Source organism: Ostrea edulis, chromosome 3, assembly GCF_947568905.1.
Source record: "Ostrea edulis chromosome 3, xbOstEdul1.1, whole genome shotgun sequence".
NCBI classification, from domain to species: Eukaryota; Metazoa; Mollusca; class Bivalvia; order Ostreida; family Ostreidae; genus Ostrea; species Ostrea edulis.
Window position 1 is genome coordinate 38,292,617 of NC_079166.1, and position 26,824 is coordinate 38,319,440.

Genomic DNA, 26,824 nt, shown 5'->3' on the forward strand with positions numbered 1-26,824 from the left:
CAAAATATTATGATTGTGCAATCATTTATTCAACTATATTTTCATACCATCATATAATACTGGATATACAAAACATCGTCACTTACTAAAAGTCTGCAATAAAAAAGTTAAATGCAGTCAGAACTAAACCTTCACCTACATAAAACCTACAAAAATGCATTAAAAATTCCCGTGCTTTCAATGGACTTTAACAAGTCTATTTTGTTTTTGATTTTACTTGGACAAGCCACATTGGCTTCAGGACAGAGAGTTTCAGAAATACAGAAGACACACTGTACGTTGTTGGTTTTCCAAGAATGAAATCAGTGAACCAAACTTGGAGTTCCTTTTTCAATGCACCTTAGTATTCTTTGATTGTAATATACAAGTACATTATTAGTACTGACGAGTTAGAAATTGATCAGATGCTATTGAGCGTATGCTGGAGGACTGACTATGGAGAAAACATTAGACATGGATTAAACCACAAACTCGACACTGATGTATTAATTTTGCAATAAATCGCCGGTTTTTAAGATTAATTTGCGCCAATATCTTGGCACTTGCATTTGTGCCAAAATACATATGCACCAAATTTTCTGGTTTTATAATTTTGGAGATTGTATCTCTGCATCTGAATTTAAGAGTGATTTTTTTTCTCCAAAGTTTTTGAACTGTTTTAATTTCCATTGTATTCACATACATGTATAATTAACTGAATATATTGACAATCAGTATCTTAGTCTATGGAAAAATTGCAAAGATTAAATGAATGTAAAAAATTTCAAAAACTGAAATTTTTATCAGGTTTGGGGGAAGCGTAAATTCAGCTATGATAGTGGTATGTCACTAATATAGTGATATTGCGCTATATTTTCAGCCGTAAATAGCCTTGATTTCATCAATGGACATGTTAGCTGACTGAAAAAATCCAAGTCATAGTGGGTATAAAAATGAACAATAAGTGCCATGCGGACATTTTATGAATTTTGTTAAATTTTCTACCATTGCGTTTAATAATGCAAAAACACTTTTTCAAACGGGTGCTACATTTTTAAAATATAGCAACCGGCGATTGTGGTAGTATTAAAGCATGATTGAATCTCACTGTCTCGCACACATTAATACAATACTACCACAATCACCAATTGTTATGTTAAAAATGTAATTTAGGATTGAAAAAGTATGGCCGCATTATCAAACGCATAAAATATAAGCATACCAATTATTGTTGGTTTTTATACCCACCAATTGATTGGCACTTTTTAAAATCAGCCAGCATGTAATTTGATGAAATTGAGGCTATACATGTAATTTAGGATTGAAAAAGTATGGTCGCATTATCAAACGCATAAAATATAAGGATGCCAATTATTGTTTGTTTTTATACCCACCAATTGACTTGCACTTTCTAAAATCAGCCAGCATGTAATTTGATGAAATTGAGGTTATACATGTCTGTCTATGGCTGAGAATATAGTGCAATCTCGCTAAAAGAGTGATATTGCACTATTATAGCGGAATTTATGTTTCCCCCCAACCTCTTTATTATAAGCACATCTAATTGATTTCATAAATTGACCAACAATTATGACTCCTCCATATGAAAGGAATTATACTGTCTCGGGACACAAAACAACACTAACAGTTTATCAAATAAATGCTATGCATTTCAAACAAAATAAGTACTACAACATATTCATTTCTATCTATAATTTCAAATTTGTGTACAAACAGGTGTTTTAGGAGTGGGATATATGTTCTAGTCCACAAAAACTGTTCCTCCTAGCTACTACATGTATGTAATGACCTCGGCTGAGTGTGCCAATGAGAGTATTAGTCCCTTCTAGGACAGAAACATAGTATAATAATGCAATAAACAAAACATGACTTTGAATTGATCTAGACACAAAATCAAGAACCTCAACACTCAAATGGTATTATATGCATGCAAAATATCACATTTCAATGCGTCCAATAAATATGAGAAGAATTCATCCTTAATTCACTGATTTTTAAAAGTATTCTTGGCAACAATTATTCAGTGAAAGGAGCATGAACTATTTAATTGTACAATATTGTACTTATCCGAGTTCATGTATTCTCATTAGTGTAGCAATTTGTATTTCATTGAATGGATCTGTCTGAGTGATTGTTGGTAGGAGTATAGAGCAGTCTGGAGGTTCCCTGAGATCTGTTGACAGATACCCAGGATCTGCCATGATATGTCTCTTAGTATTTGTGGTACATACACCCCCTGATCATGGTGAACTAGGACCTGTAGATCATTAAGAGCTGTTTGTGCTCTCATTGTGTCAATATGTCTGTAACACAGGAACTCCAGCATGTGTAACACAACTAAGGGTGGGATAAGTAATGATTTATTATGATTCTTTAAGGAAACCATCTGCTCTGTCATTAATTCATTTATATAAATGATACTGTTTTCTAATTTGATATTCCATGCTACAGCATGTCTTAACTTTGTAGACCAGGACTGTCCCCCTACAGCCTCGTTATACCTCTCCGTGTCTACTGTCGCGTCATACATCACATATGGCTGAGCTAAGTTGACCTTTGTCATCTCTATCGCAGACAGGGCTTCTGTGTATCTGAGTGTCTTGTAATAATACATTGCAATGTACAATCTGTCAGAAATACACCCAAACTTGACTGTGAGTTTCAACATGTGACAGGACATTCTGTCAGCAATATACATCAGCTTGTTTTTAGTGGTGTTGCTGCTGTACATGTTTTGTAATGTAAAAGCAGCACTGTGAAGGAAGGGGGCTGTAAGTACCTGTAACATGAGAACTTGATACTGTGTCAGGGGTGAGACTGTTAACTGATCTACTGTGTTAAGGTACTTCATAATGAGGTAGAGATCTGATGAGGATAGTATATTATTTTTGTATATCTCCATAAACATTTTCCTATCAAACTTGATCTCAGATACCAAATTGTGTTCATCAGTACAAATAGTGAGTCTGGGGTTATAAAGGACTTTTATAATATAGGACCTGAGGGAGGGACTGTGTAGCAGGGATCCTAAACCTTTTTCATAAAAACCACACAGTTTAACGAATAATCTGTTTTGTGCTTCACCGTGGATATTACTGAGAAACATATTGTTTTCTGGAATGAAAAAGTTAGGACAGACTCCCTCATACACCCATTGAAGGATGATTTTAAAGCAGTACCAGAAACATTTCAGGAGATTCTGTGGACACCAATTAGGTATTGTGTTTTGTTGAATCATCCAGAAAACTGCTGTCTTCATGTGATAGGAACACAGTAATTTCTCATTTTCACCTACTCCATTGTTAATGACTTCTTTTAAAATCAATTTCAGCAAACCATAAGTTAAGAATTGACTGTGGTTCATTGAGTACACAAGTTTTTGATCTGCTTGAGAAAATGAAATTCTCCATTCATTGCTTTCATGATTTCCTAATTTGTGTCCTATTGCTACAAAGTGACATCCACTTTTGACTATGTCCCTAACAACCTGTGGCTGGGGCCATGTGTGACATCTGTCTATCCATGAATAGGCAGACGGAGGCCAAAAGTCACAAGCAAAACAATGGGCAGTATCATATTCTACTGGCCCTACAGCTCCACTGCCACATGGACCATGTACACGTAATGTAGAGTTTGGCATTATCTCAAAACATGTTATCTCTCTGTATTTAGAACTAGATATATGACATCCACCATTAATTGTGACTAATGCTGAGAGAACTCTGCTGCTTGCTCTTGGTGTCAGTAATTGAAGTAAAGTAAATCCGGGTGGACTTTCAGAAGAGACAGCGAAAATCAGGGATTGTCTGTGTACATTGTAAAACTGGTTCTGAGATAAGTCCCAGATCACTGGTTGGTTGTTAAACCAATGCATGTAATCAAAATCAGATCCCTTCATTCTGAATCCTTCTTTTTGACTTCCACTCAACATCACAGTGTTCTCGTTACTTGTTCTTACTTTATTTGTCACCATCTCCATAGTGTCTATCACATCTCTCCGCACTGCCACCTGTTGTGAGGTCCCCACTGCATGACACAGTCCCACAAACATGGACTCTGACATATGCTGTATACCTGTTTCACTGACAAAATAAAGATATAAAAACTTTAATTTATTCTAAAATGGATGAGTTAATTAGAATGAGTTAATTAAAATTCATATTTGGTTATATGTCATTTGTTACTTACATTTGGGGTGTTATACTTGGGGAATCCATTGATCTGGGTATTTACAGGTTTGGAATTTCCCCTTTATCTACTTTCATTTTGTTTCATTCTTTTACCTGTTTGAATTTAAACATAGTCTGATTAAAAACCAACCACTTCTCCTTACACTTGTCAGACATATCATTATGACTATTATGTCTCTCCTTCTACATGAGATTAATTTCATGTAGGTTTTAGCATTGTTTATAATTTTCTATTTAAACAGTGAATTTAATGCAAGTCACATTTCGGTTGAGCATCACTGAAGAGACATTATTTGTCGAAATGCGCATCTGGTGCATCAAAATTGGTACCGTATAAGTTTTGAATTATGACCCCTGGGTCGAGGCCTCTGCTGGTAGACTGGTAGTCCCCGAGGGTTTCTACAGCCCAGTAGCTAAGTACTTCGTTACTAGCTTGAAAATACGGATGTATATTTTTTAATTGCTGTTTCAAAATTTAGAAATTCATTTCAAAATTAAGGATTATCTCCCTCACGCATAGCTCTTATCCTTGGACGAATTTGACTCCACTTTTTTGGCACACTGTTTTCCCCTATAATAGTTCTAAAACTTCATTGTTATTTCGGATTTCAAACATTTCGGTTGAGCATCACTGAATAGACATTATTTGTCGAAATGTGCATCTGTTGCATAAAAATTGGTACCGTATACGTTTTGCATTTAAGACATTAAAACCCATTATCAAGAAATAAAATTAAAGGAATAATTGTTTGTATTCTTGGAAATATGAAAACAATGGAAGCATGTAGTAATTTCTGCATAACCTCTCTCTCTCTCTCTAATCTATACCCCCAATAAATTTAAGGGGGAATTCTCTCTCTATCTCTCATTTATACCCCCCAAATGAATTTAAGGGGGTAATTCTCTATTTCTCTCTCTTTCTTGCTTTCTCTTGCTCTCTCTCTCTCTAATTTATACCCCCTAATGAATTTTAGTTGCTTATTCTGGAATCATCTTGTTCATCAGTCTACCTGTCCATAAGCTTTTCACATTTTTATCTTCTCCAGAACCACTGGGCCAATTGTAATCAAACTTGGAACAAAATATCCTAGGATGAAGGGGATTCAAGTTTGTCCAAATGAATGGTCATGCCCTGTTGAAAGGGGAGATAATCACAAATAGGCAAACATTGAGTGGGGTCATTTAAAATCTTCCCAAGAACCACTGGACCAGAAAAGTTCAAATTTACATGAAATATTTCTGGCATAGAGTAGATTCAAGTTTTTCAAATCATGGCCCACAGGTGTAGGAATGGGCCACAATAGGGGATCAAAGTTTTACATGCAGATACATGTATATAGGGATATATTTTAGAATTTTCTCCTCTGATCAAGAACAGGGCCATGAATGTTCATTATACCCGCACTTTCTAAAGGAAGTCCGCGGTTATATTGTTGTTACCCTGTTCCGTCCGTCCGTCTGTCACACTTTCTTTATCCTCAAATTCCTCCTTCATCTTAAGTATGACCAATTGACCTTTTGGAAGATGATTGGTGGTGTCCTGTTGATGTGCAATAAGGTTTCGGAATTTTCATTTTAACCCTGGGGACGAAATAGGGGTTAAAAAAAAAGACAATTTTATACATACATCTGGTTCCCAGAACTCCTCTTACATTTAATACAATAGCAAAATCATCTTTTGGAAGATGAATGGTGGTGTCTTGTGGGTATGGAATAAGCTTTCGGAAATTTCATATTTACCCTGGGGCCCGAATGGGAGTTGAAAAACGACATTTTTTCTAAAAAAGACCCTGGTTCCCTGAACTCCTCTTACATTTAACGCAGTTCCCAAATGATCTTTTAGAAGGTAATTGTTGGTGTCCTATAGATGTGCAACAAGGTTTAAGAATTTTCATTTTCACTTTGGGGCCCAAATGGGAGTAGAAAAAAATGTTTTTTTCTTAAAGAAAAGAACCCTGCTTCCCTTAATTTAATTCCTCTTACATTTTACACAGTATCCAAATGATCTTTTGGAAGGTAATTGGTGGTGTCCTGTAGATGTGCACTTATGTTTCAGAATTTTCATTTTCACCCTTCAGCCTAAATGGGAGTCGAAAAACGATTGTCAGAAAAAAACCTCTGGTTTCCAGAACTCCTTTTATAATTCATGCAGTACCCAAATGATATTTTGGAAATGGATTGGTGGTGTCCTGTAGATATGTAATAAGGTTTCGAAACTTTCAATGTATTGGCCCAGGGGGAGGGGGTGGTAATAAGGGCTGAAAATTACATTTTCTGTCATAAAGCTTGTTACTTGAACTCCAAGGAGTAGTCACATGATATTCTTCAATTACCTTGAAATTGTGTCAAGGTCAAAGGTCAAGATCACACTTTCTCCCAAATGTTTGGGGGGTAAACCTTGGAAGTGTCGGGTCAAAGATAAAGATCACACTTTCTCCCAAAGGTTTGGGGGGTAAACCTTGAAAGTGGAGGTCAAGGTCAAAGTCACACTTTCTCCCCAAGGTTTGGGGCTAACTTTGAAAGTGGAGGTCAAGGTCAAAGGTCAAGATCACCCATGAAGGTGCGAGTCTCCACAAGCAACGCAATTCACCACGTACCATGTACGTCTTCCCAAAGGGAGAGAAATCACCCACCTTTCAACAGCTGTCTACACCAAGTACTAGAGACAAACACAGACAGATGACTGGCAATATTTGCATTCCTTGGAGAAACAGTCTCCACAGGAAAGCTCGGTCAACGTCAAAGATGACTGCATGCAATCCTTTCGACAGAAACCTGACCGGTGTACAATATCATCCCTATGTAGTGCAGATTGAAGTGTCTTCACATCATGACTCCCTTGGTTAGGTTGGAGCTACAATAGGGGGTGAAAGTTTTACATAGAGTACGTAGCGAAACATCTCTAAAAATCTTCTGATGAAGAACAGTAGGGTCATGATTACTAATTTAGTCATATTAATTTACAAGCATCTTCAGATATACTGCAAATTCAGGTAGGTTCCCTAAAGGTAGGATGAAGCCATTAATAGGAGATCAAAGTTTGATATGGAAATATGAAGGAAATTAATGAAAACAAATTATTTTCTAGAATAGGAGGGCGACACTAAATGCTATCAAAATGCAAAACGTTCCTAAGTTGTATTGATTCAAGTTTTCATATATGATCCTGTGACTAAATTTGGGGGGGGGGGGGTGGTATTGTTTTTGTTTTGTCTATCTGTCTAAAACTTTAACCATGCTCATAACTTTTAATTTAAAGATTTACATAGTGAATTCTTTGTGACAAGACCAGTTTTCACCACGCTGTTTGATTTCCTGTTTGTTTTGGTACTAAAATTTTAGTCTTTAGTCGTGTATTCTTAACTTTGGATAGTCAGATTAAAACCATCCCTTCTCCTTAAACTCATCAGAAGTGCAAGGAAAAGGGAATTGGGTTTAATCTGACTGGACCTTGGAGTTTGACCTACTTTTAAGAAAATATAACCTAGGCAATATCTCCTGAACTATTTAATATAACTAGGGCTACTTATTTTGCATATAGATTCCGTATGGCAAGTAAAGTCATTTGATGCCATGATGTTTGACCTTGTGACCTTGACCTTGGAGATCAGAACTAAACCTTACTTTTGAATGATAAATGAGATGCTTTTCATATTTCATGTATGCATTCCTTGTGACAAGACTAGCTTTATTTTGGTTCCAGTGTTTTTGACCTGGTAACATTAACCTTGGATTTTGATCTATTTTGAGAAAGTTGACTAACGGAATACATGTAGCTTCTGAATTGTTTAAAGTAGGGCGTTCATATTTTGTATATAGATTCCTTATGACAAGACCTTATTTCTTGACTTTGTGACCTTGTATCATGCTTATGTCATGACCATTTGGGGCTAGGTTGGGGCCACAATTTTTTATGGGAATAAGGATTGAAACAAATCTTTTAAAAATCGCTGACATATTAGCAGGACCAAGTTGACTCCAGTGAGTGATGTGGTCCATGGGCCTCTTGTTTTATTGGCTCATCTGAACTGAAAGTCTGATCACCTTTTGTCTGTCAGTTTGTCTGTCAGTAAACTTTTCACATTTTCATCTTCTCCAAAACCACAAGGCCAATTTCAATCAAACTTGGTACATACCATTCTTGGGTGAAGGATCGAGATTCAAGTTTGTCGAAATGAAGGGCCATATCCCCTTCAAAGGGGAGGTAATCACAAAAATGCAAAACATCGTGGGACCATTTAAAAATCTTCAGAACTCAAGAAATACTTGGCCAGAAAAGTTGAAATTTACACGAAAGCTTCTTGACATAGACAGTACAGATTAAAGTTTCTTAAAACCACGGCCCCCGTAGGTTGGGGCCACAATAGGGGATTAAACTTGTACATGCTTATTATAGGGAAAATCTTTAAAAATCTTCTCAAAAACCACTGGGTCTGAAGAGTTGAAATTAACATGAAAACATTTTGGCATAGTGCAGATTCAAGTTTGTTAAAATCATGGCCCCAGGGGTAGGGAGGGGCCACAATAGAGGATCAAAGTTTTACATGTGAATCTATAGGGACAATATTTAAAAATGTTCTACTCGAGAACCACTGGGTCAGAAAAGTTGAAATTTATATCAAAACTTATTGACATTGTGCAGATTCAAGTTTGCTGAAATCATGGACCCAGGGGTAAGGTGAGGCCTTAATAGGGGATCAAAGTTTTATATTCGAATATATAAGGAGACTCTTTAAAAATCTAATTTTTTCAAAAACCACTGGGCCAGAAAACAGGAAACTTACTAGAAAGCTGATATTGAGTAGATCTAAGTTTGTTCAAATCATGGTCCCAAAGGGTAAGGTGGGGCCACAATAGGGGATCAAAGTTTTATATGTTGATGATCTTTAATAAAATATCTTGAACTATTTAAGATAGAGCTTTCATATTTTATATATACTCTTTATGGCAAGACCTTTCATGTGATGCATTGCAGGGCTCACACTGGACCAAAATTTTGTGTCGCAACCTGGCGGGCGTGCATCGACTCATTCACGTTTACTGTAGATCTATATTTCATGTATATTATTCAAGAGGCATATACAATATATCATATTTCTGATTATTCTTACACAATGAATACAACATAGCTTTGTTTAGCTTTTATTACAAATCACTATAATTATTAGGATATTTTGAAAATCGATTGTATTTCAGCAGATTGCTTTTTAGTCAGTCTGATGACATTGCAGCACAATCATGGTTTTATTTCTAAATATTGTTTTTGGCTAAGTTGACTCAATTCTATTTCATACCAGAAAAAAATAGGAGTATTTCATAGCATATAAATTGGCTATATTAAATAAAGACAAGAAATGAGTTTCTAAATGTTTATTAATCATTTTAGTAGTGTAAATGACATATATTACTCATTAAATTTGCAGTCTAGAAAAAGTCACTGATGACAAAGTTACTGAAAATTAATTACTGTAATACATTACACGTGATCATAGTTTCATATCACATTTTCACTGAAGAATACTGTTTTCATCTTGAAATCCAGAATTACAAAGTGGTCCTTTGGTGAATCTCATCATGTAGAGGAGAAGGGACTTCATGAAGTCTGAAACAAATTTTAAATGGCTTAAGATGATGTGAAGTCAAAAGATGACAGGATAGCAATTTCAGAAGAACCTACTGTTTTGCGTTTCCTCATGGCCATTTTCTAAATAGATCAAACTAAAGACCCAAAGAATAATGCAATTTCCCAACATGCCTCTATTTATACACTACACAAATGGATTAGAAAATATAGCTGAAGATTCTAGTTTACCTTTCTAGATGAAATCGCTTTTGTACTGTGATGAACCGACAAATTAAATTTTATATATTTTTATTAACACTGAAGTATCTTCCATTGACTAGCTTGTGTGCACAATCACACGCTTTTTATTCCATCCAGTGCAAAACAGGTAGCTCCCCAGTAATGACTCGGGGTATCTCTATATTTACGATATGTACTGTAGGCAACTGGCACGCGCAAAGTTCATTTCATTCACACCTACCTGCACATAGAGGATCAACCCATTGTTTTGTGTAAACTGCTAAATAAACAAGACGCCCCTAAGTCTTATTGTTACCACGCGACAGGGTATCCACATTCTGCACAGGTAAAACAGCCCTGAGGCTGTTTGGATGCCAACAGCTGAAATTCAAAATGGCGCGCGAATACTAAAATACGAAATGTCCGTGTCGCATTTCCGGAATTTCTGTCGCATTTTTTTCTGAAAAATCGCAAAATGCGACAAATGCGATGGGCAGCGCGAGCCCTGCATTGATGCGTGATCTTGTGCCCTTGACCTGGAAGTTTGACATACTTTCAATAAAAATCTGACCTATTCAATATGCCCTGAATTATTGAAGGTATATCTTTCATTTGTTGCACATAAATTTCTTAAGGTAAAACCTTTCATTTCATACCACGTCCTTTGACCTTATGACCTTAAACTCAGAGTTTGACATACTTTTAAAGGGAAAGGCAACCCTAACCATATATTTGCTTTTATGAATAAAGTATTACTTACTGATATCGTAATTGACAGTCTTTAATAACAAAAATCCTTGATTAACAATTAAATCAATATTAATCTATCATGTATTTTAATTTACCCGCCGCTAAGAGAGTGGCCATTGACGTTTAATTTATGACGTCACACCGTCTATTCCGGTTTATTTCATCAGCAGCACTGTAAACATGACAAGTCACGAACAGTTAAGTTTGGAGCCTGTTCTTTCGCAAGAAGAAATTGAGAAAAGAACACGTTCGGTCGAGTCGAAGACAAGGCAGACGGTAAACGTTCTTCATACATATGTCTTGAACCTCAACTTGTCATTACGCAAATGATGGATCCAATGTTTACGTAGTCTTTTCTTTTCAAATGACTTGGTTGGGTCGGGGATTTCGAAAAAAAAAAAACCAACCCTTTATTCACATCTCCCCTTCGCATTAGTGTAATTAACTGTTTGCCAGGAAGGCATCAACCTATTTATTCGTAAAATCTACCACATGCACAACTTTGATGATCTCACAGGTGCTTGGGTTCAGGACACCCCCCCCCTTACTAATAAGCTACACGAGTTGATTTAATTAATTTTTTTGTTGAAAATATTTCTAATGCATGTCAACGTCTTGCATATCCATAAAGTCCAAAATACATGTAATTCAAAATAAGCCCTTTAAAAGAAAATACCCTCTCACTGGTTATTATAAGTTCTGTTATAATAACCAGTGAGGGTATTTTTTTCAAAGGGCTTATTTTGAATTATTTTGGGACTTTATGGGTATGCAAGACGCTGTTGACATGCATTAGAAATATTTTCAAGAAAAAAATAATTAAATCAACTCATGTAGCTTATTCGTAAGAGGGGGGGGGGGGGTCCTGAATGCAAGCACCTGTGGATGATCTTAGAATCTCATTAAAACCGGAACCGACGGTGTGACGTCAAAATTATTGATTTTTGTGGTCTTGAATACAAAAGAGTTACATGAAAACACATCATGGCAACCTCTATAGATCGCGGGAATTTCAATTTTTGACGTCAAATTAGTACTGAAGCTTATCTAGGCCATATATCACGAGAATTGTATGAAAAATCTTTATCATATGATTAATCATATCATTTATCATGTAGAAATCTTTTGGGTTGCCTTTCCCTTTAAGAAAACCTATCATATTGTAATATACTGTAAGATCTATCCGGAATAATTTTTGGTAGGGCTTTCATATTATGTATATAGATTCTTTATGGCAATACCTTGTGGCACAATAGTGCTTGACCTTTTAACTTGGACTTTGACCTACTTTAAAAAAAGCAACCCTGACCAATTCAATATCTCCTGAACTGCATATATGTTTTAAAGGTAGGGCTTTCATATGTTGTATCTAGAGTTTTATGGCAAGTCCTTCTTGTGTCTCCCCTCTTCAAGGGGGAGGCATACTGTATTTGTACTTTCTGTCCGTCCGTCTGTCTGTCAGAAAATCTTGTGAAGGCTTCTCCTCCTATATAGCTTATCAGATAGACTTGAAACTTTGTACAATGCTTCATTGCCATTTTTAGATGTGCAGATTGTCGGGACAGGAGGATCCAATTATTTTCCTAAAAGTTATAGTGGATCTAAGAAGGGTGGAGGATGTTAAAATAGCTTTTGAATGCTACTCGTATGTAGCTTATCCGATAGACTTGGGACTTTGAACAATACTTCAATGCAATTTGCAGATGTGCATATTATAGTAGATCTAAGAGGGGTGGAAGGTGCAATAGTTTGTGAACACTTCTCGTATATGGCTTAACTGAGTTCATAATGTCTATATTCCTGCCCATACTTTCTCCTTCATACCATGCAGTACATTAAGGGGAGGAGGTTTGGTGCACTTCCAATTTAGGGAACTGGGGAGACATTTGTTTTTCATAAAACAATCTCTAGTTATATTTTGGTGTTTGACCTTGTGACCTTGACTTGGAAGCTTGACCTACTTTTAATAACAATCTTACCTATTCAATATCTCCTGAAATATTTAGAATAGAGCTTTCGTGTTTTGTATATGTATTTCTTAGTGGCATTTGTCTTTCATATCATATACCATGATCTATGTATGACCTTGTGATATTGGTCTCATCTAGAACAGGAAGATCATGTTAGTCAATTGTTAGAGTGTTATATGAATTCATTTTCAGTTATATTGTGATCCTTTGGTGTAGGTTGGGGTTACCATAAGGGGTCAACATTTTTCATGGGAATAAAGATTGATAACAAAATCTTTTAAAAGTCACAACAGCTGGGCCAAGGAGACTCAGGTGAGCAATGTGGCTCATGGGCCTCTTGTTTAGAAATCAGTATGGCTTAAAATGTTCATCATTCAAATAACATTGCAATACTTGTCACATATACAAATGATACTATGTTAAATATCAGTAAAGCTATCATGTTTCCTATCAATGAACATTCTCTTTTCTTTTTTCCATTATATATTCTGTAATATTTTCTCAATAATCAAGCTATTCTTACATTGAAAACATTTGATCTGTAATCAGCAGGTCAGATATATCCTAAACAATCGCACAAAAATAAAATCATAGTAATTACCCATGGGCATGTCATTGTAAACTGGAGCATTACTATTTCTCTCCATGCTCTACTGTCTGCAAAATTCAAAGAGATTAGCATACTACAACGATGAAGATAATGGTTAGGGATCCTGAAAATTAAAGTCATGAAAAACCTACACAGCATGAGATTCAAGATGTGTAACAGTAGTGAGGAGATAAGACTTTCGAAACCTTGAATTGCTTCCCGGTAAGATACATAATTAAAATGTCTGTGATAATGGGTTTTAAATTTTCCATATAGCCTTGTGTTATAAAGAACGGCTAGTCAAAACAATATGACAGCCTCCTCATGTAGTGTAGATTCATATCTCTTTACACTTTTATCTGTACAGTTATAAGCATGCAATTTTTTTTCAAAATCTCAAAGACAGCTCGGAAGAGTCGTTAAACAAGATACAATCAATCAAACACAGTAAAGGTACATTTATATATGTAAAATTTTATAGTACATGTTTTTACACCAAGCTCTCGGTGGCATTAGGTTAAAACAATAATTTTAATGTTATACATAGTGGAAATGCAACAGCTAGGTTGAGTGATGTGGACTATTGGCTTCTTGTCAAAATGGAGCAAATTATGTGTGACAATATTGGTGATTAATTACAGATGTCGAGACAGAAAATTCCAAATCGATGGCAATGGGAGGTGCCCTTGGTCCTGATTGGTCAGCAGAACTCTCCATGACTGGCATGCAAAAGGTATCAAATTAATTCTCTGACTTTGCATATTCTACTGACATATATAATGTATCTAATTTCATCATGGCATACCTTTATAAAGCCAAGGCTCTGAGGTCACAATGAAGTCGGTGTGCTATTTCTAACTGATTGATTTTTGTAGTCAGCTGTTCTGATACAGTGTCCAATTTCTTCATTAAATGTACCCATTTAAGCCATGCAACAAATATTCTAGCATTAGTATAGTGGAAACACATAGATCGCCTTTTGATAGTTCAAATTAAGTAGATTTGAATATTTAGTGGGACTTGAAACCATGACCTTCCTAAAAGTTACTTAGCTCTCCTTTACAAATAAATCATTTTCTCGGCATGTCTGTCCTATTATCTTCCATCTCCATTCTGTCCATCTTATTTTGCATTGAGTTTATATCTTGAATAAATATAGAAGGAATTGATATATACATCTTAGTGAAAGCATTAAAACTGTAGTGGTCAGGCAGGTTCGATTGGCGGTGACCATTAGCTTAGTTGGTAGAGCATGGCCAGTTAGCTTAGTTGGTAGAGCACCAGACTCGTGATTCAGAGGACCTGGGTTTAAATCCAGATCTGGTCTGTTGCATTTCCTCCCTTCCTGCTGGTTATATTTGGTGCCGTGACCAGCCCTGGACTTGCAGGTGAAAGTCCTGCCAAGGGCAAAGGAATTAATCTGGATTGTATGTCTTTGACGGGGAAGACAATTTATGAAGGGAGGAATTTAGTGGTCAGCAGGGTTCTATCGCCAGTGGCCAGTTAGCTGAGTTGGTAGAGCACCTGACTAGAGATTAAGGCAGCCCGGGTTCGAATCCCAGTCTGTTCCTTTGCATTTTCTCGATCCTGTTACACAACTATCTATAATTTACATGTATTTCACCTTGACCTTCCATTTGACTTTGAGTTAGCATTTCTGGGCTTTTCCGACTAACACATTTTAACACAGAGAGTATATGTCTTTTGTTAAACTGTACAGACACATGTTGGGAAGACATAATAACGACGCCCAAAACTATTTCACTTTGACCTTCAGTGTGATATTGACATAGTATTTTTGGATTTTTATGTTAAGTCCATTTTCTGAAAAATCATTTCTATATATAATAGGCATTCATGTCTTCAGGTAGCTCATTACACCAAACTTTTATTTAATGCCTCGTTAAAACACCTTTTGTGAAGTATGATTTCACCATCGAAAAATTGATACAAGGTATCATGTATTTAATATGAATTTTTTTTTGATTTTTCCCAGAATTATAATGAAAAGATGTTATTTTTGCAAATAAGATACTCTTGAGTCCGAATTTTGCTGTAGTTCGGTGCATGATATGAATATCTAATAAAGCATACCCAAAAGACTCAGATATAATTGTTCGAATTTTTTTTAGAAAAAAAATATTTAAGAAAATTGAAAACGTTATTTAATTATTTTTTTAAATGTACAGAAAAAATCTTCAAAAACCATGTCAGATAGAAAAGATATATATCGAAGAAATATATTTTGAAGAGATATATATCACTATATTCAAACGGGAGAAAAAAGTACAGATCCTGATCTTGATAGATATATTACTAAAATTGTATTGTTGGTAATTGTATGCACTTTTCATCAAGAAATTAATTTCCTTTATAAATTCATTTAATCATATATCTTGCTGATATATATATTTTTTCTAATTGACATGTTTTTTAATGATTTTATCCGTAGAATTAGAAAATATTGGCAAATAACGTTGTCAATTTTCATAAATATTTTTTATTCAAAAAATTAGAACGTCTGTCTGAGTCGTTTAGACATCTTTTTTTAAAGATATTCATATTATGCATCACATCACAGCAAAATTTGGACTCTACTAATATCTTATTTGCAAACAAAGTACCTTTTTATAAATCCGGGATAAATCACAAAAAAATCATATAAAATACCTGAGACCTTGCATGACCCTTTCGATGGTGAAATCATACTTCATAAGAGCCTTTAGATAAAAGTTTAATGCAATGAGCTACCTTAAGGGCATACAAAATAGTAGGTCTTGATAACAGCCTATAAGAAGTAGATAAATTGTATAATTGTGTATTATACTTAATCAAAACAAAAAAATTTGAATTATAACTACTAATTCTAGTGTATTCTTTGTAGACTAAAAAGATTTAAATATTGTAGAATTCTCTGAACTTGTATAATGTTTGCACATTGCTGTACAGATCTCCCATTGCGTAACAGTGGAGAAATGTGTGGAGGTGAGATATGTACTCACCAGAGAAGAGTTTTTGTCGTCAGGAAAATCATCTACGGATCTGTCTGGAAATGTAGATCAAGGTAAGTGTAATTGTTGGATGTGGGTAGAAGTTGGTCATTTTTTCTATAAGAGAAATGTGAGAAGGAGAGCATTCTGTTAAGTACATTGTGGACAAATGTCAGCCAGAGTTCATTTATCAGTAACACTGATACTCTCATATCTTAACGTCTTCACTAAAAGACTCATTATTCTCAGTTGTGTGATTTGGTCTGATATATGGCAGAGATATAAATCTACCCAGTATTTTTACTTAAATCACTATGAAGTGAGAAGCACCATACGCAAAGAAGGTTGGACATTTTCTTTTTCAATGCAACCAAAGGATGATGATAGCAAACTATAGTGAAAATACTGTGGGTTCTTTCAAATATCTTTTTCTCCAGAGTAAGTGTGCTAGTATTATCATAACTTTTGCTTAAGGTATCTTGATATATTTAGTAGAAATCACGTTTGTTCAAACCATTATCTGCGGAATCCAGAACACAATGGAGGTAGAAATATATATAAAAATAAATCTTCAATGTATAGGTCACTTGCATAAACTCCGATGATCTATTGTAATATGGTCATCATCCACCCTCGTGCATTAACATTTTTAACTTCGTCTTAAATTTATAACTTTTCAAAGTTGGTATGAAGCTTTTTTGTACAATGGTGAAATTAATCATCAATTTTAGGACTCCTGCACCCCTACGAGCACAGGGGTGGGGCAAACATTGGCCCAAATTGACCAATTTTCAAAAATCTTCTCTATAACTTCAAATCTGTATTTCAAATTAGGTATGAAACATCTTTTGAACAATGGTGAAATTTATTGTAAATCTTAGGACTCCTGCCCCCTGAGGTCATAGGGATAGGGCAAAAACTCCCTAAAATTGACCAATTTTCATCAATCCTCTCTACAACTGCACATCTGCAAGACAACTTACCGGTAAATACATAATGATGTAGAGCAGGAATGCCTTTTCCTAAACTGTAAATTTCATGGTCCCCAGGGTAGAGATTCTGACTGCAGGACGGGTCCAAACTGGGATACATAGTGTATATATGTAAAACATTTAAATAATGTGGTCTTGCTTATATAGATTGCTGGCCTGTCTACGTAGAGCTCACCAATGACAAGGTGTATGGCTGTGATTTGTTGGTCAATGCCACTTGGAGTTGTACCCAATACTAGCCCAGTCTTAACTGGAAATTAGGTATGTCAAAAATGTCATCAGACCAATAGGTATTTTTATGTCAGAAAATTTTCACATCGACTTTGCCCAAAATGATTTATTACTACTTAGGGATATTGAAAAAATTCAAGTTTCACCATTCAGGAATAGAATGAAATGAGCAAAAATAAAGCAGCTAGGAACAAACCTTTTGCAATATGTAGTATTTTGCTTCAATTTGAATGAATTACTTAATTTTTGTATAATTTTTTGATCCTTATGAAATGAGAGCTTATACCAACAGTTATTTCGAAGCTTTCAAGAAACAAAACATGACTACTCTTTGTAAATTCAATTTTTTATGACTTTCCTGAAATTGTTAGAACAGTTTACTCTAGCAGAAGATGGTGGAATACGTGTTAACGACAAAATGAGGACATCAGAGGATGATGTATATGCAGCTGGAGATGTATGCACAGCGAGCTGGGAACCAGCACAACATTGGCTGCAGGTACCAGGGAAAATGCATGCGTCAAGTTTTTTTTCTTTGCATAGAGAAGCTTAGCACAAGCTCAGGATTTTTACTGGAAAATTTCATGAGCAATATGCAACTAGCTATTTACATCCTATCTATTTGATTTTTTGTTATATTATTGAATCTTAGTTTAATAATCATGCAATTATCATTTATAGAGTTCATCGTTTTCATTAAGTATAAATCGGATGATTTTTATTTTGTTAAAATATGCACTTTAATTTTAATTTTAAAATGTTTGAAAATCAATTTCTTCTTCAAATGAAGAAAATGATAGATAAATCCATATTATATGTTTAGAGCAGACAACTCTCACAAAAAAAGAATTGATTAAACTGATGAACACTGAATACTTTGTCTTTTCAGTATCAACAAGTCTGCCTATTACATATGAAATCCGTAACTAATAGATATTGTGATTAGTTTGTCAACAAAATTTATATACTCACGGACAGTTAGTATGAACTATGGGGGCCATTAGTAGTATCATAATATGGAATGTCACTTATCAGACCTAAACCCGGACTTTGTACTGTATATGAGAATGGAGGAAATGAAAATGTTTATACACTGTAAATGTACTTTGGTGGTTTTGTTTTTGGTTTTTTTTTTTTTTTACACCTGGTACTTATTTCTGCGGTCACATGAAATCTGTGTAATTTTATACCAGCTGACATAAGTATGTAAGTTAATTCCATGTACACCATACAACTCTGCAGAATTTCATATCAAACCAAACTTAAAATGATAATGCATGAAATCATGACTCCATGAAATTAAATACGTCTACAGTATTATATTCTGTAAATATAAAATGAATTGAAATCAAATATAATTTATCCAGTTTATAGTTGGTCATTTCATGCGGTTTGATGGTGCTGCTAAGTCGGAAATATATTATTCTCCTACTGAAAATTTCCAATACATTTTTATAGATTTCAATCTACTCATAAATTTTGTGATAAGAAATGTATTCGAATCCAGACAAAAGTACTATATATGCGTATACAAAAATGGACATTTCTTGTTTGGTGCTTATAGATTAATTCAAACAAAATGTGCCTTTAGAAACATTTAGAATATAATGGAACAGTCACGCAAATTTCCATATGAAAAGAGTGCCACCTTTTGCCCTAAAATAAAATCACTCGGCTTGATTTGCATAAAAGCAATTGTTCATTTTGTATTTTTCATGGCCAAGGTAATATGACACTCTAATCAGTTATAAAATTGAAATAACTGACTGAAAAATGGAGACATTTGAGACACTATGCCCGATTTAATTTGAGACACTATGCCCAGTTTTAATTTGAGACATCATGCCAGGTTTTACCATTTACAATTCTACCAGGTTTGGATTTCTCGCAAAAAAATTTAAGTTTTCTTTTATTTGAGCAGTCAAAATTTTAGTAAAATCTGAGGCTTAAGTCAAAGTTTTGACCAAGTATTTTCTCCTCAAGAAATCCAGGACTTATTTGGTAGTTTCTGGCTTTATTAAGTCCTTTACATGTTCAATCATTAATGCTTAACTGAACTTTTCTTGAACTTATGATTAAAAATGAGTAACAAGAATGCATATTTCTCGTGTCTGAATTGATAGTTACATTAGATTAGAATTGAAAGCACAACATGTGTTAATATATTTAGTACTTTTAGGAAATGTCAGTATCAGATATCTTATGTGACTCTAACATTGATTGGTTGACATAACTTGGCTTGAATGATATAAATATACCCCAAAGAAAAAATCGATATTAATACATGTGCTTTTGATTTAAAACTGAAAAATTTGTATGAAAATCTGTTTATCAGTATTAGATATGTTCGAATTGGCAATATCTTATCAATTTGCTTTAATATATGTAAACATTGATTGGTTGACATAACTTGGCTTGAATGATATAAATATACCCCAAAGGAAAATCAATATTAACTCCCATGGGCACGAATTGTGCTCCTTTGTTAGCTGACCTGTTTTTATATTCATATGAAGAAGAATTTATTCAAAAACTTCTACGTGAGAAGAAAAAAATCTCTCGCTGTGACCTTCAATTCGACTTTTAGATATATCGATGGCGTTTTGTCTATTAACAATAATAGCTTTCATTCATATGTCGATTTGATATATCCCTGTGAGCTCGAAATAAAGGACACCACAGAGTCGTCCACTTCTGCTTCATACTTAGATTTTTTTTATTGAAAGTAGACATTAACGGCAAACTGATAACTCAACTGTATGACAAACGGGAGAATTGCAGCTTCTCCATCGTCAACTTCCCATATTTGTGTAGCAATATTCCATTATCACCTGCAGATGGTGTTTATATATCTCAACTGATTCGATATGCAAGAACTTGTTCTGGGTATAGTCAGTTTTTAAATCGAGGTAAGCTACTGACAAACAAGTTGATGGTACAGGGATTTCAACAGTCTCGATTGAAGTCAGCATTCTATGGTCGTTATAACGATCTAGTTCGTCAATACAACCTCGCATTGGGTCAAATGCTGTCTGATGTGTTTCATACCGATTGTTAAGCCGTTCTTGGCACACTGATTTTGACTGCGGATAACTCCGTTTACCTGATCAGGATATAGGGCTCACGGCGGGTGTGACCGGTCAACAGGGGATAGTTACTTCTCCTAGGCACCTGATCCCACCTCTGGTGTGTCCAGGGGTCCGTGTTTGCCCAACTATCTATTTTGTATTGCTTGTAGGAGTTATGAGATTGATCACTGTTCGTTATCTTCACCTTGCATGTAAACATTCAAATCCATTTCTATTTTGACACAAAGGATGATTTGGCAAACGTTACTTCTGATATGAGTTTCATAAATGTGTTATCATTCATGAAAATTAAGAGAATGAAAGTGACAAGTTTTGTGAAACAAGCTCCTGCAGTCACAATGCTTCCTGGTATTACTAAACAATATTCATCCTGCAAAGAAGCATTAGACCTTGTTTTCCCACTGGGTGATCATGTAGCTAACCTGATTCTAGGTGTCCGGGCCTGTCTGTTTATCAGTTTAAAGTCAGTATTTTGCAAATTCTATGGTCGTTAAAACGATCTAGTTTGCCAATACAACCTATCATTGTGTAAAATGCTGTCTGACGTGTTTCATACCAATTGTTAGGCCGTTCTTGACACATTGATTTTGAATACAGGTAACCCCGTTGACCTGATGAAGATACATGTATAGGGCTCACGATGGGTATGACCGGTCGACAGGGGATGGTTACTCCTCCTAGGCACCTGATCCCACCTCTGGTATATTCAGGGTCCGTGTTTGCCCAACTCTCTATTTTGTATTGCTTATAGGAGTAAATGTGAGATTGATCACTGTTCGTTATCTTCACCTTTCATCATGATGACAGTAAATGACAAATTTCAGTTACAGTACATAATTAAACATGCAAAATATGATGATCTACCGTTATCCTGATCACTTGTTATATATGTTGCCAAATTTTCACTGTTTGTAGATTTTAGAAAAATAAGCTGTGTTTGTGGCCCGGGTCTCTATTTCATGATTGAAGAGTTATCAGTCACTATGGTAATGTGAAAGTGGGTGATTTTGCAGTATATCAATGAAATGGACAAAATGTAGACAAGTGTAGAAATCTTTACCAATGACATAAATATTATGCTGTTTCTGTTGTTATTTCAGATGAGGCTTTGGTGCCAGGCTAGGCAAATGGGAGCGTGTGTTGGTCAGTGTATGGTGGCAGACTTCAACAGCCAACCCATTTCTTTGGATTTCTGTTTTGAAGTGTTTGCCCATGTCACTAAATTCTTCAACTACAAAGTGAATTTTTTTCATACATTCTGAGTTGATTTTCCCAAATTCTTTTATATTAGCTGAAAGGTGAAGATAACGAGCAGTGATTAATCTCATAACTCCTAAAAGGAAAACAAAATAGAGAGTTGGGCAAACACGGACCCCTGGACACTCCAGAGGTGGGATCAGGTACCTAGGGGAAGTAAGCACCCCCTGACGATACTGTATACACTAACAAAGTGCTTCAGAAGTCCAATGTCAACTAGAAAATATGATTTATTTAGATTAAATATAATTGTAGGCAAGTTTTGACATCGGACTTTGATTTTTCATGGAAACATTGTTTAAAATGGGCCCATTTTATTTAAGAATTTGCAGCTCGTAAGTTACATACTATAAAAACTTGTAATGAAATATTTTGGTCTTAATTGTAAGTTTACTTATGAAACTGGTTTCAGATCTTCATGTCTATCATTAAAAATAGATAAACAATATTTGATTTGTAGATTTATAAGGAAACAAAAATTGCGTTTTTGGAGATAAAAAAATCATGGGACAAACAGCTAAATTGTATTTGTGTGGACTCTACAACCTAAAGCACCCTATTTTATATGGAAATTGATCACTGCACTAATGAAAACAGTCTGATGGCAGGCATGAATTTTATAATTTTCACACAAATGATGATTCATGATTAAAAATAGCATAGAGTTATAGAACTACAGGATAGATTGTTTGAATTATTCGTCATATGCGAGATTGACCACTTCAATGCTTCACGACAGCATACTCTTAATGAAGCACCAACATGCACGTACGTGTGTATTTTCAGAAATGAAACTTATTTCTATATCAATTCTACTTTAATTTTTGTCGGAATTCCCAACCATTAAAATTGACATACAATATGTATCTGTATTCATATCCGCATTGTTTACAACTGCAACGCTGCATCCATGAGAAAATGGCTGCCATTACATTTTGAAAAGATATCAACACTGGAAATGTAAAAACAAATTGATTTTTATGAAACAGTAATCAGTTGAAATATCATTTGACAGTGAGTCACATGATAATTATGTTTTTCTTTGAAAGTGTTAATTTACATGAAAAATATTTCTTGCTTTGAAATGCCAAATTTGCCACCGTATTAAATCAATTGAATAAACAAAGTGTTTAGCTCTTTTAAAATACATTTTATTATTCAGTGGGTATGACGTAAGAGTGCATGTGTTGGCAAGTGTTAATGAAGTAATTAAAAACCATTTCAGAACATTAATGTTGAAATTGTTTATGAATAGCTTACCCAATTGTTGTAGAATAGAGAAAGTAACCAATTCGTGCTTGTTCCTTCTTCATTTCTCCGATATGTTGAACTATTACCGAACAATAGCTTTGAACTTTTGATTGTTTCATGGCACTGTGTTATGATTTTTGCTATGAATGTTATTCAACTGTACATATCAATCTTCACAGCTGAGATTTACAAATACATGTTGAAAACTATTTGAACAACGTTTTATAAAATATGAAAATAACTTCTCATTAGTAAAGTATAACTTACAGCAGTGTAGTTCTTATCATTACAGTTAAATAGATTAATAAATTATAATGATAAATCGGTTATTTCATGTATCCCAACTAATGGCCCTCGGTGGCGTGGATATCCTCATGAACTACTGAGCTCGGCTGTTGGCCACTAACCATAGTTCATAAGGTTTTCCACTCCACTTTGGAGCAGTAGTTTTGACTTTCCAGAAATAAATGTATACTAATTCTGAATTTTAGTTTAAAATGCAGAAATAGAATCTGTGATTGTTTGAAACCAAGCAAGTTAATGATCTCTTTCTATCTGCCATTCCTCTAGTATGTCTCTCTTCCGTGCACAAATGTTGACTATTGTTGGTGGAAAAATGTAAACATCTACTTCATAAATCTAGTTATTTCGTTTTGTTTTAGGTCATTTTTTTGGGTAAATTCAATGCTCAAGGATTAGGAAGTGACTACGAGATTTTGTTGAGGGTAACTAAAGGTAAAAATCAGTTTCTGTTTCAAATTTTAATGTAGCTGTCATTTTCTGATAAAATATATAAATCCTAATCATGCCTTTGTCTGTTAATAGGATCAGAGTTTTCTGTATTTTTCGCTTTTTTATTCATACATGATTAACTAGCAAGCATGCACTATGTACTATATAATTTGACTACTTTTCTCTTTATCTAACACAACTATTTTTATCTCTCGTAATTGAGAAACTGATCCTCTTTGTATAACACATTGTTTTGTTTCTCATCAGGGTCAGAATATGTAAAGGTTGTGTTGAGAGATGGGCGGATGGGAGGGGCGATTCTAATTGGAAAGACAGATCTTGAAGAAACATTTGAAAACCTCATTTTGAATCAGATTGATTTAACTCCAATTAAGGAGGATTTGTTGGATCCAAACATTGATATAGAAGACTTCTTTGACTGATATAGTCTCTGTGATATTTGTAGATATATCTGTAAATAAATGTAAATAACAAGTATCTCCTACAAGCCTTTTTCATACAAGCACAATCAAGAAGAGTTATCATTGGGATGAGATAGTTTTGTTTTGTTTTTTTTGTGTTTTTTTTTTTTGTTTTTTTTTTTTATGAAATTGTAAACTGACCAAATTTCATTTTGCTATCTTATTTAATTTTTTTTTTATCAAGTTCCCTCTAATCCCTCTAGAGAATAGAATCAGTTATTGGTTCCTTAATTGTAGATATCAAATATGATAGTTACTTATCATGTACTGTTAAATGGAAAATCTTAGTAGCCTACTTGTTAGGGTGTGTGGTTTACAGTTGAGAGGTCCTGTGTTTCATTCTCAATTCCACCAGCAGTGCCAAACTAAAGACGGATTAATGAAATAGGCCAAATTTGAGCACTTAACAATGTTTTTGTGAAATTTACTTTACATACGATAACATTGGCGTATGATCTTAACTTTTATTGGGTATGAGTAAAATTGTTGGGAATAGTATATGACAGTCATATTACAGCGATTGCCTGATATCTCCGTGGACCTCCTCTTAACATTGGGTAGTGACTGTTCCTTTGCCAATCACGGGCAGTAGAAGTAAAAGTCGTGCTGGTTCCTGCAGTTAAAACCTTGTAACTGGAGGGCTCGTGTCATGGTAGATATTGGCATGTTAAAGAACTTACTAGATAGGTCAGAATTGATGGTAATTTACTTAAAGCTGATGACATCCTTCTATCAAGTTCTTTACAAAGCCTATGGCAAGGTCATATTTGAAACTCGTGACTTTCATTTTGTCGGGTATTAAATGTCTTAAGATAGGTGCAGCACCTAGATCCAGAATTCAACGGGAGACATCCCGGTTGTGAAGCACACACCCTAACCACCAGATGGCCACTACATGTATTTGTCATTTCATTCGGTGAACTGAAGTTGTTTAACAATAAGATGAAATAGGACGAGTTTAGTACGGGACGAAAATGATTTCAGACGAACGAGGAGAAAGGAAACCGACACTAAGATTTCCCGACTTTCTTAGTTTGTTAGTAAATTGCTACGGTCTTTTTGTATACAGAAATTCTGCCTAATTGCAACAAATACAGACTTCTTTAGACAAAAATGCTAAACGTGAACCTCACAACAGTAAGGAGAAAATGTGGACTTGGAGTCAATTTGTGGGCGTGTAGAGTTGATGGAGGTTGCTAAATATTACTTAATAACAAAATTCATCGAGGGTAATTAGACGGAGTATCATTGCCAGTATTTAGTTAGACATATTACCAGTTTTAGACTACAATATTAATGACATAATTTATCAGAATATGATTACCAATAATCAGACAGAATACCCTCACTAGTAATAAGTCAGAATATCATTAGCAGGAAATAGTCAGAATATCATTTTCGGTAATTAATTGGAGTATTGTCACCAGTAATTACATGTGATAACATAGTACGGCCAATAAGTAATAAGAATATCATTACCATTAATTAATGAAAAGTGAAGATAACGAACAGTGATCAATCTCATAAATCCCATAAACAATACAAAATAGATAGTTGGGCAAGCACGGACCCCTGGACACCAGAGGTGGGATCGGGTGCCTAGGAGGAGTAAGCATCCCCAGTTGACCGGTCACACCCGTCGTGAGCCCTATATCTTGATCAGGTAAACGGAGTTATCCGTAGTCAAAATCAGTGTGCCATGAATGGTCTAACAATCGGTATGAAACACGTCAGATAACATTTGACCTTATGATTAATGTGAATATTAATGTTGGTAATGAATAAGATATTATTACAAGAAAGTCGAAATGTCTTTACAATAATGCAAGTAATCATTGAGGATATACATGTATATGATTTTATGTGGATGTAGTTATCAGTTAAGTCAGCATAGAATTACCAGTAAGTCAGAATATCATAACCAGTAAGTTGGAATATCATTGTCAGTAAGTTGTTGAATGTAGAAAATCATATATACAGGTACATGTAGTATCAATTTCCGTGTTGTCTGAAGTTCGTGTCAATGTTTACAAACTTTGGCTATTTGCCGGCATATGAAAACTTTGTAAATGTAAGTTTATATAATAAATTCATGAGAAAGGAGAAGGTACACTTAGCATATAAATTTGGCTTAGTAAAATTAAGAAAAATAATGTGGAAGATGACACTTTTACCCATCGAAGTCTTTTGGGGCAACACCCTCTCTTCAAATCTACAAACAAAATGGTGCCAAAAAGTCACATAGTAGAATAATACGCATCCGATTTTACCCGGATCGCTATTTTTTTAACCCAAATTTTACTTGCATTTGTCAATATTCTGATATGTGCACATACAAGGCGATGGGTGATCATGTATTTGTGTGTGTTAAACGAAATACTTCGATTAATAATAAAAAGGGTCTTTCAAAAATTGACGCTTAGTGTACATTCTTTTAAGTCTTATAATGCAGTGGATAAGACAATGTTTATTAAGTGGTGATGATGTAACATATATCA

General features: G+C 34.8%; 2 protein-coding genes and 1 long non-coding RNA gene across 3 annotated transcripts; 1 reads left to right on the top strand and 2 right to left on the bottom strand.

Annotated features, from left to right (window-relative positions):
- On the bottom strand, positions 1-4,324 carry LOC125673122 (uncharacterized). The gene is made up of 2 exons (XM_056160640.1): positions 4,189-4,324; positions 1-4,082 (listed from the first exon to the last, which is right to left on the bottom strand). The coding sequence occupies exons 1-2, from the start codon at positions 4,215-4,217 to the stop codon at positions 2,087-2,089; spliced, it is 2,025 nt and encodes a 674-aa protein (XP_056016615.1). The 5' UTR covers positions 4,218-4,324; the 3' UTR covers positions 1-2,086.
- A 5,221-nt stretch (positions 4,325-9,545) lies between these two features.
- LOC130053414 (uncharacterized) lies at positions 9,546-10,499 on the bottom strand. Its single transcript, XR_008801997.1, has 2 exons — positions 10,235-10,499; positions 9,546-9,792 (listed from the first exon to the last, which is right to left on the bottom strand). It is a non-coding gene; the product is annotated as an uncharacterized LOC130053414 (long non-coding RNA).
- Positions 10,500-13,969: 3,470 nt separating this feature from the next.
- Positions 13,970-24,487, top strand: LOC130053547 (pyridine nucleotide-disulfide oxidoreductase domain-containing protein 1-like). The gene is given in 8 exon segments (XM_056160888.1): positions 13,970-14,035; positions 16,252-16,366; positions 17,432-17,502; positions 17,504-17,545; positions 17,892-18,014; positions 21,705-21,842; positions 23,775-23,847; positions 24,112-24,487. Coding segments are annotated over 8 exon segments (804 nt in total). The 3' UTR covers positions 24,288-24,487.
- Positions 24,488-26,824: the final 2,337 nt, after the last annotated feature.

Coding starts and splice junctions, on each gene's coding strand:
- LOC125673122 (XM_056160640.1), bottom strand. CDS start 4,217: ATGGATTCCCCAAGTATAACACCCCAAAT. Junction 4,083..4,188: donor CCAAGTATAACACCCCAAAT/GTAAGTAACAAA, acceptor TTATTTTGTCAG/TGAAACAGGTATACAGCATA.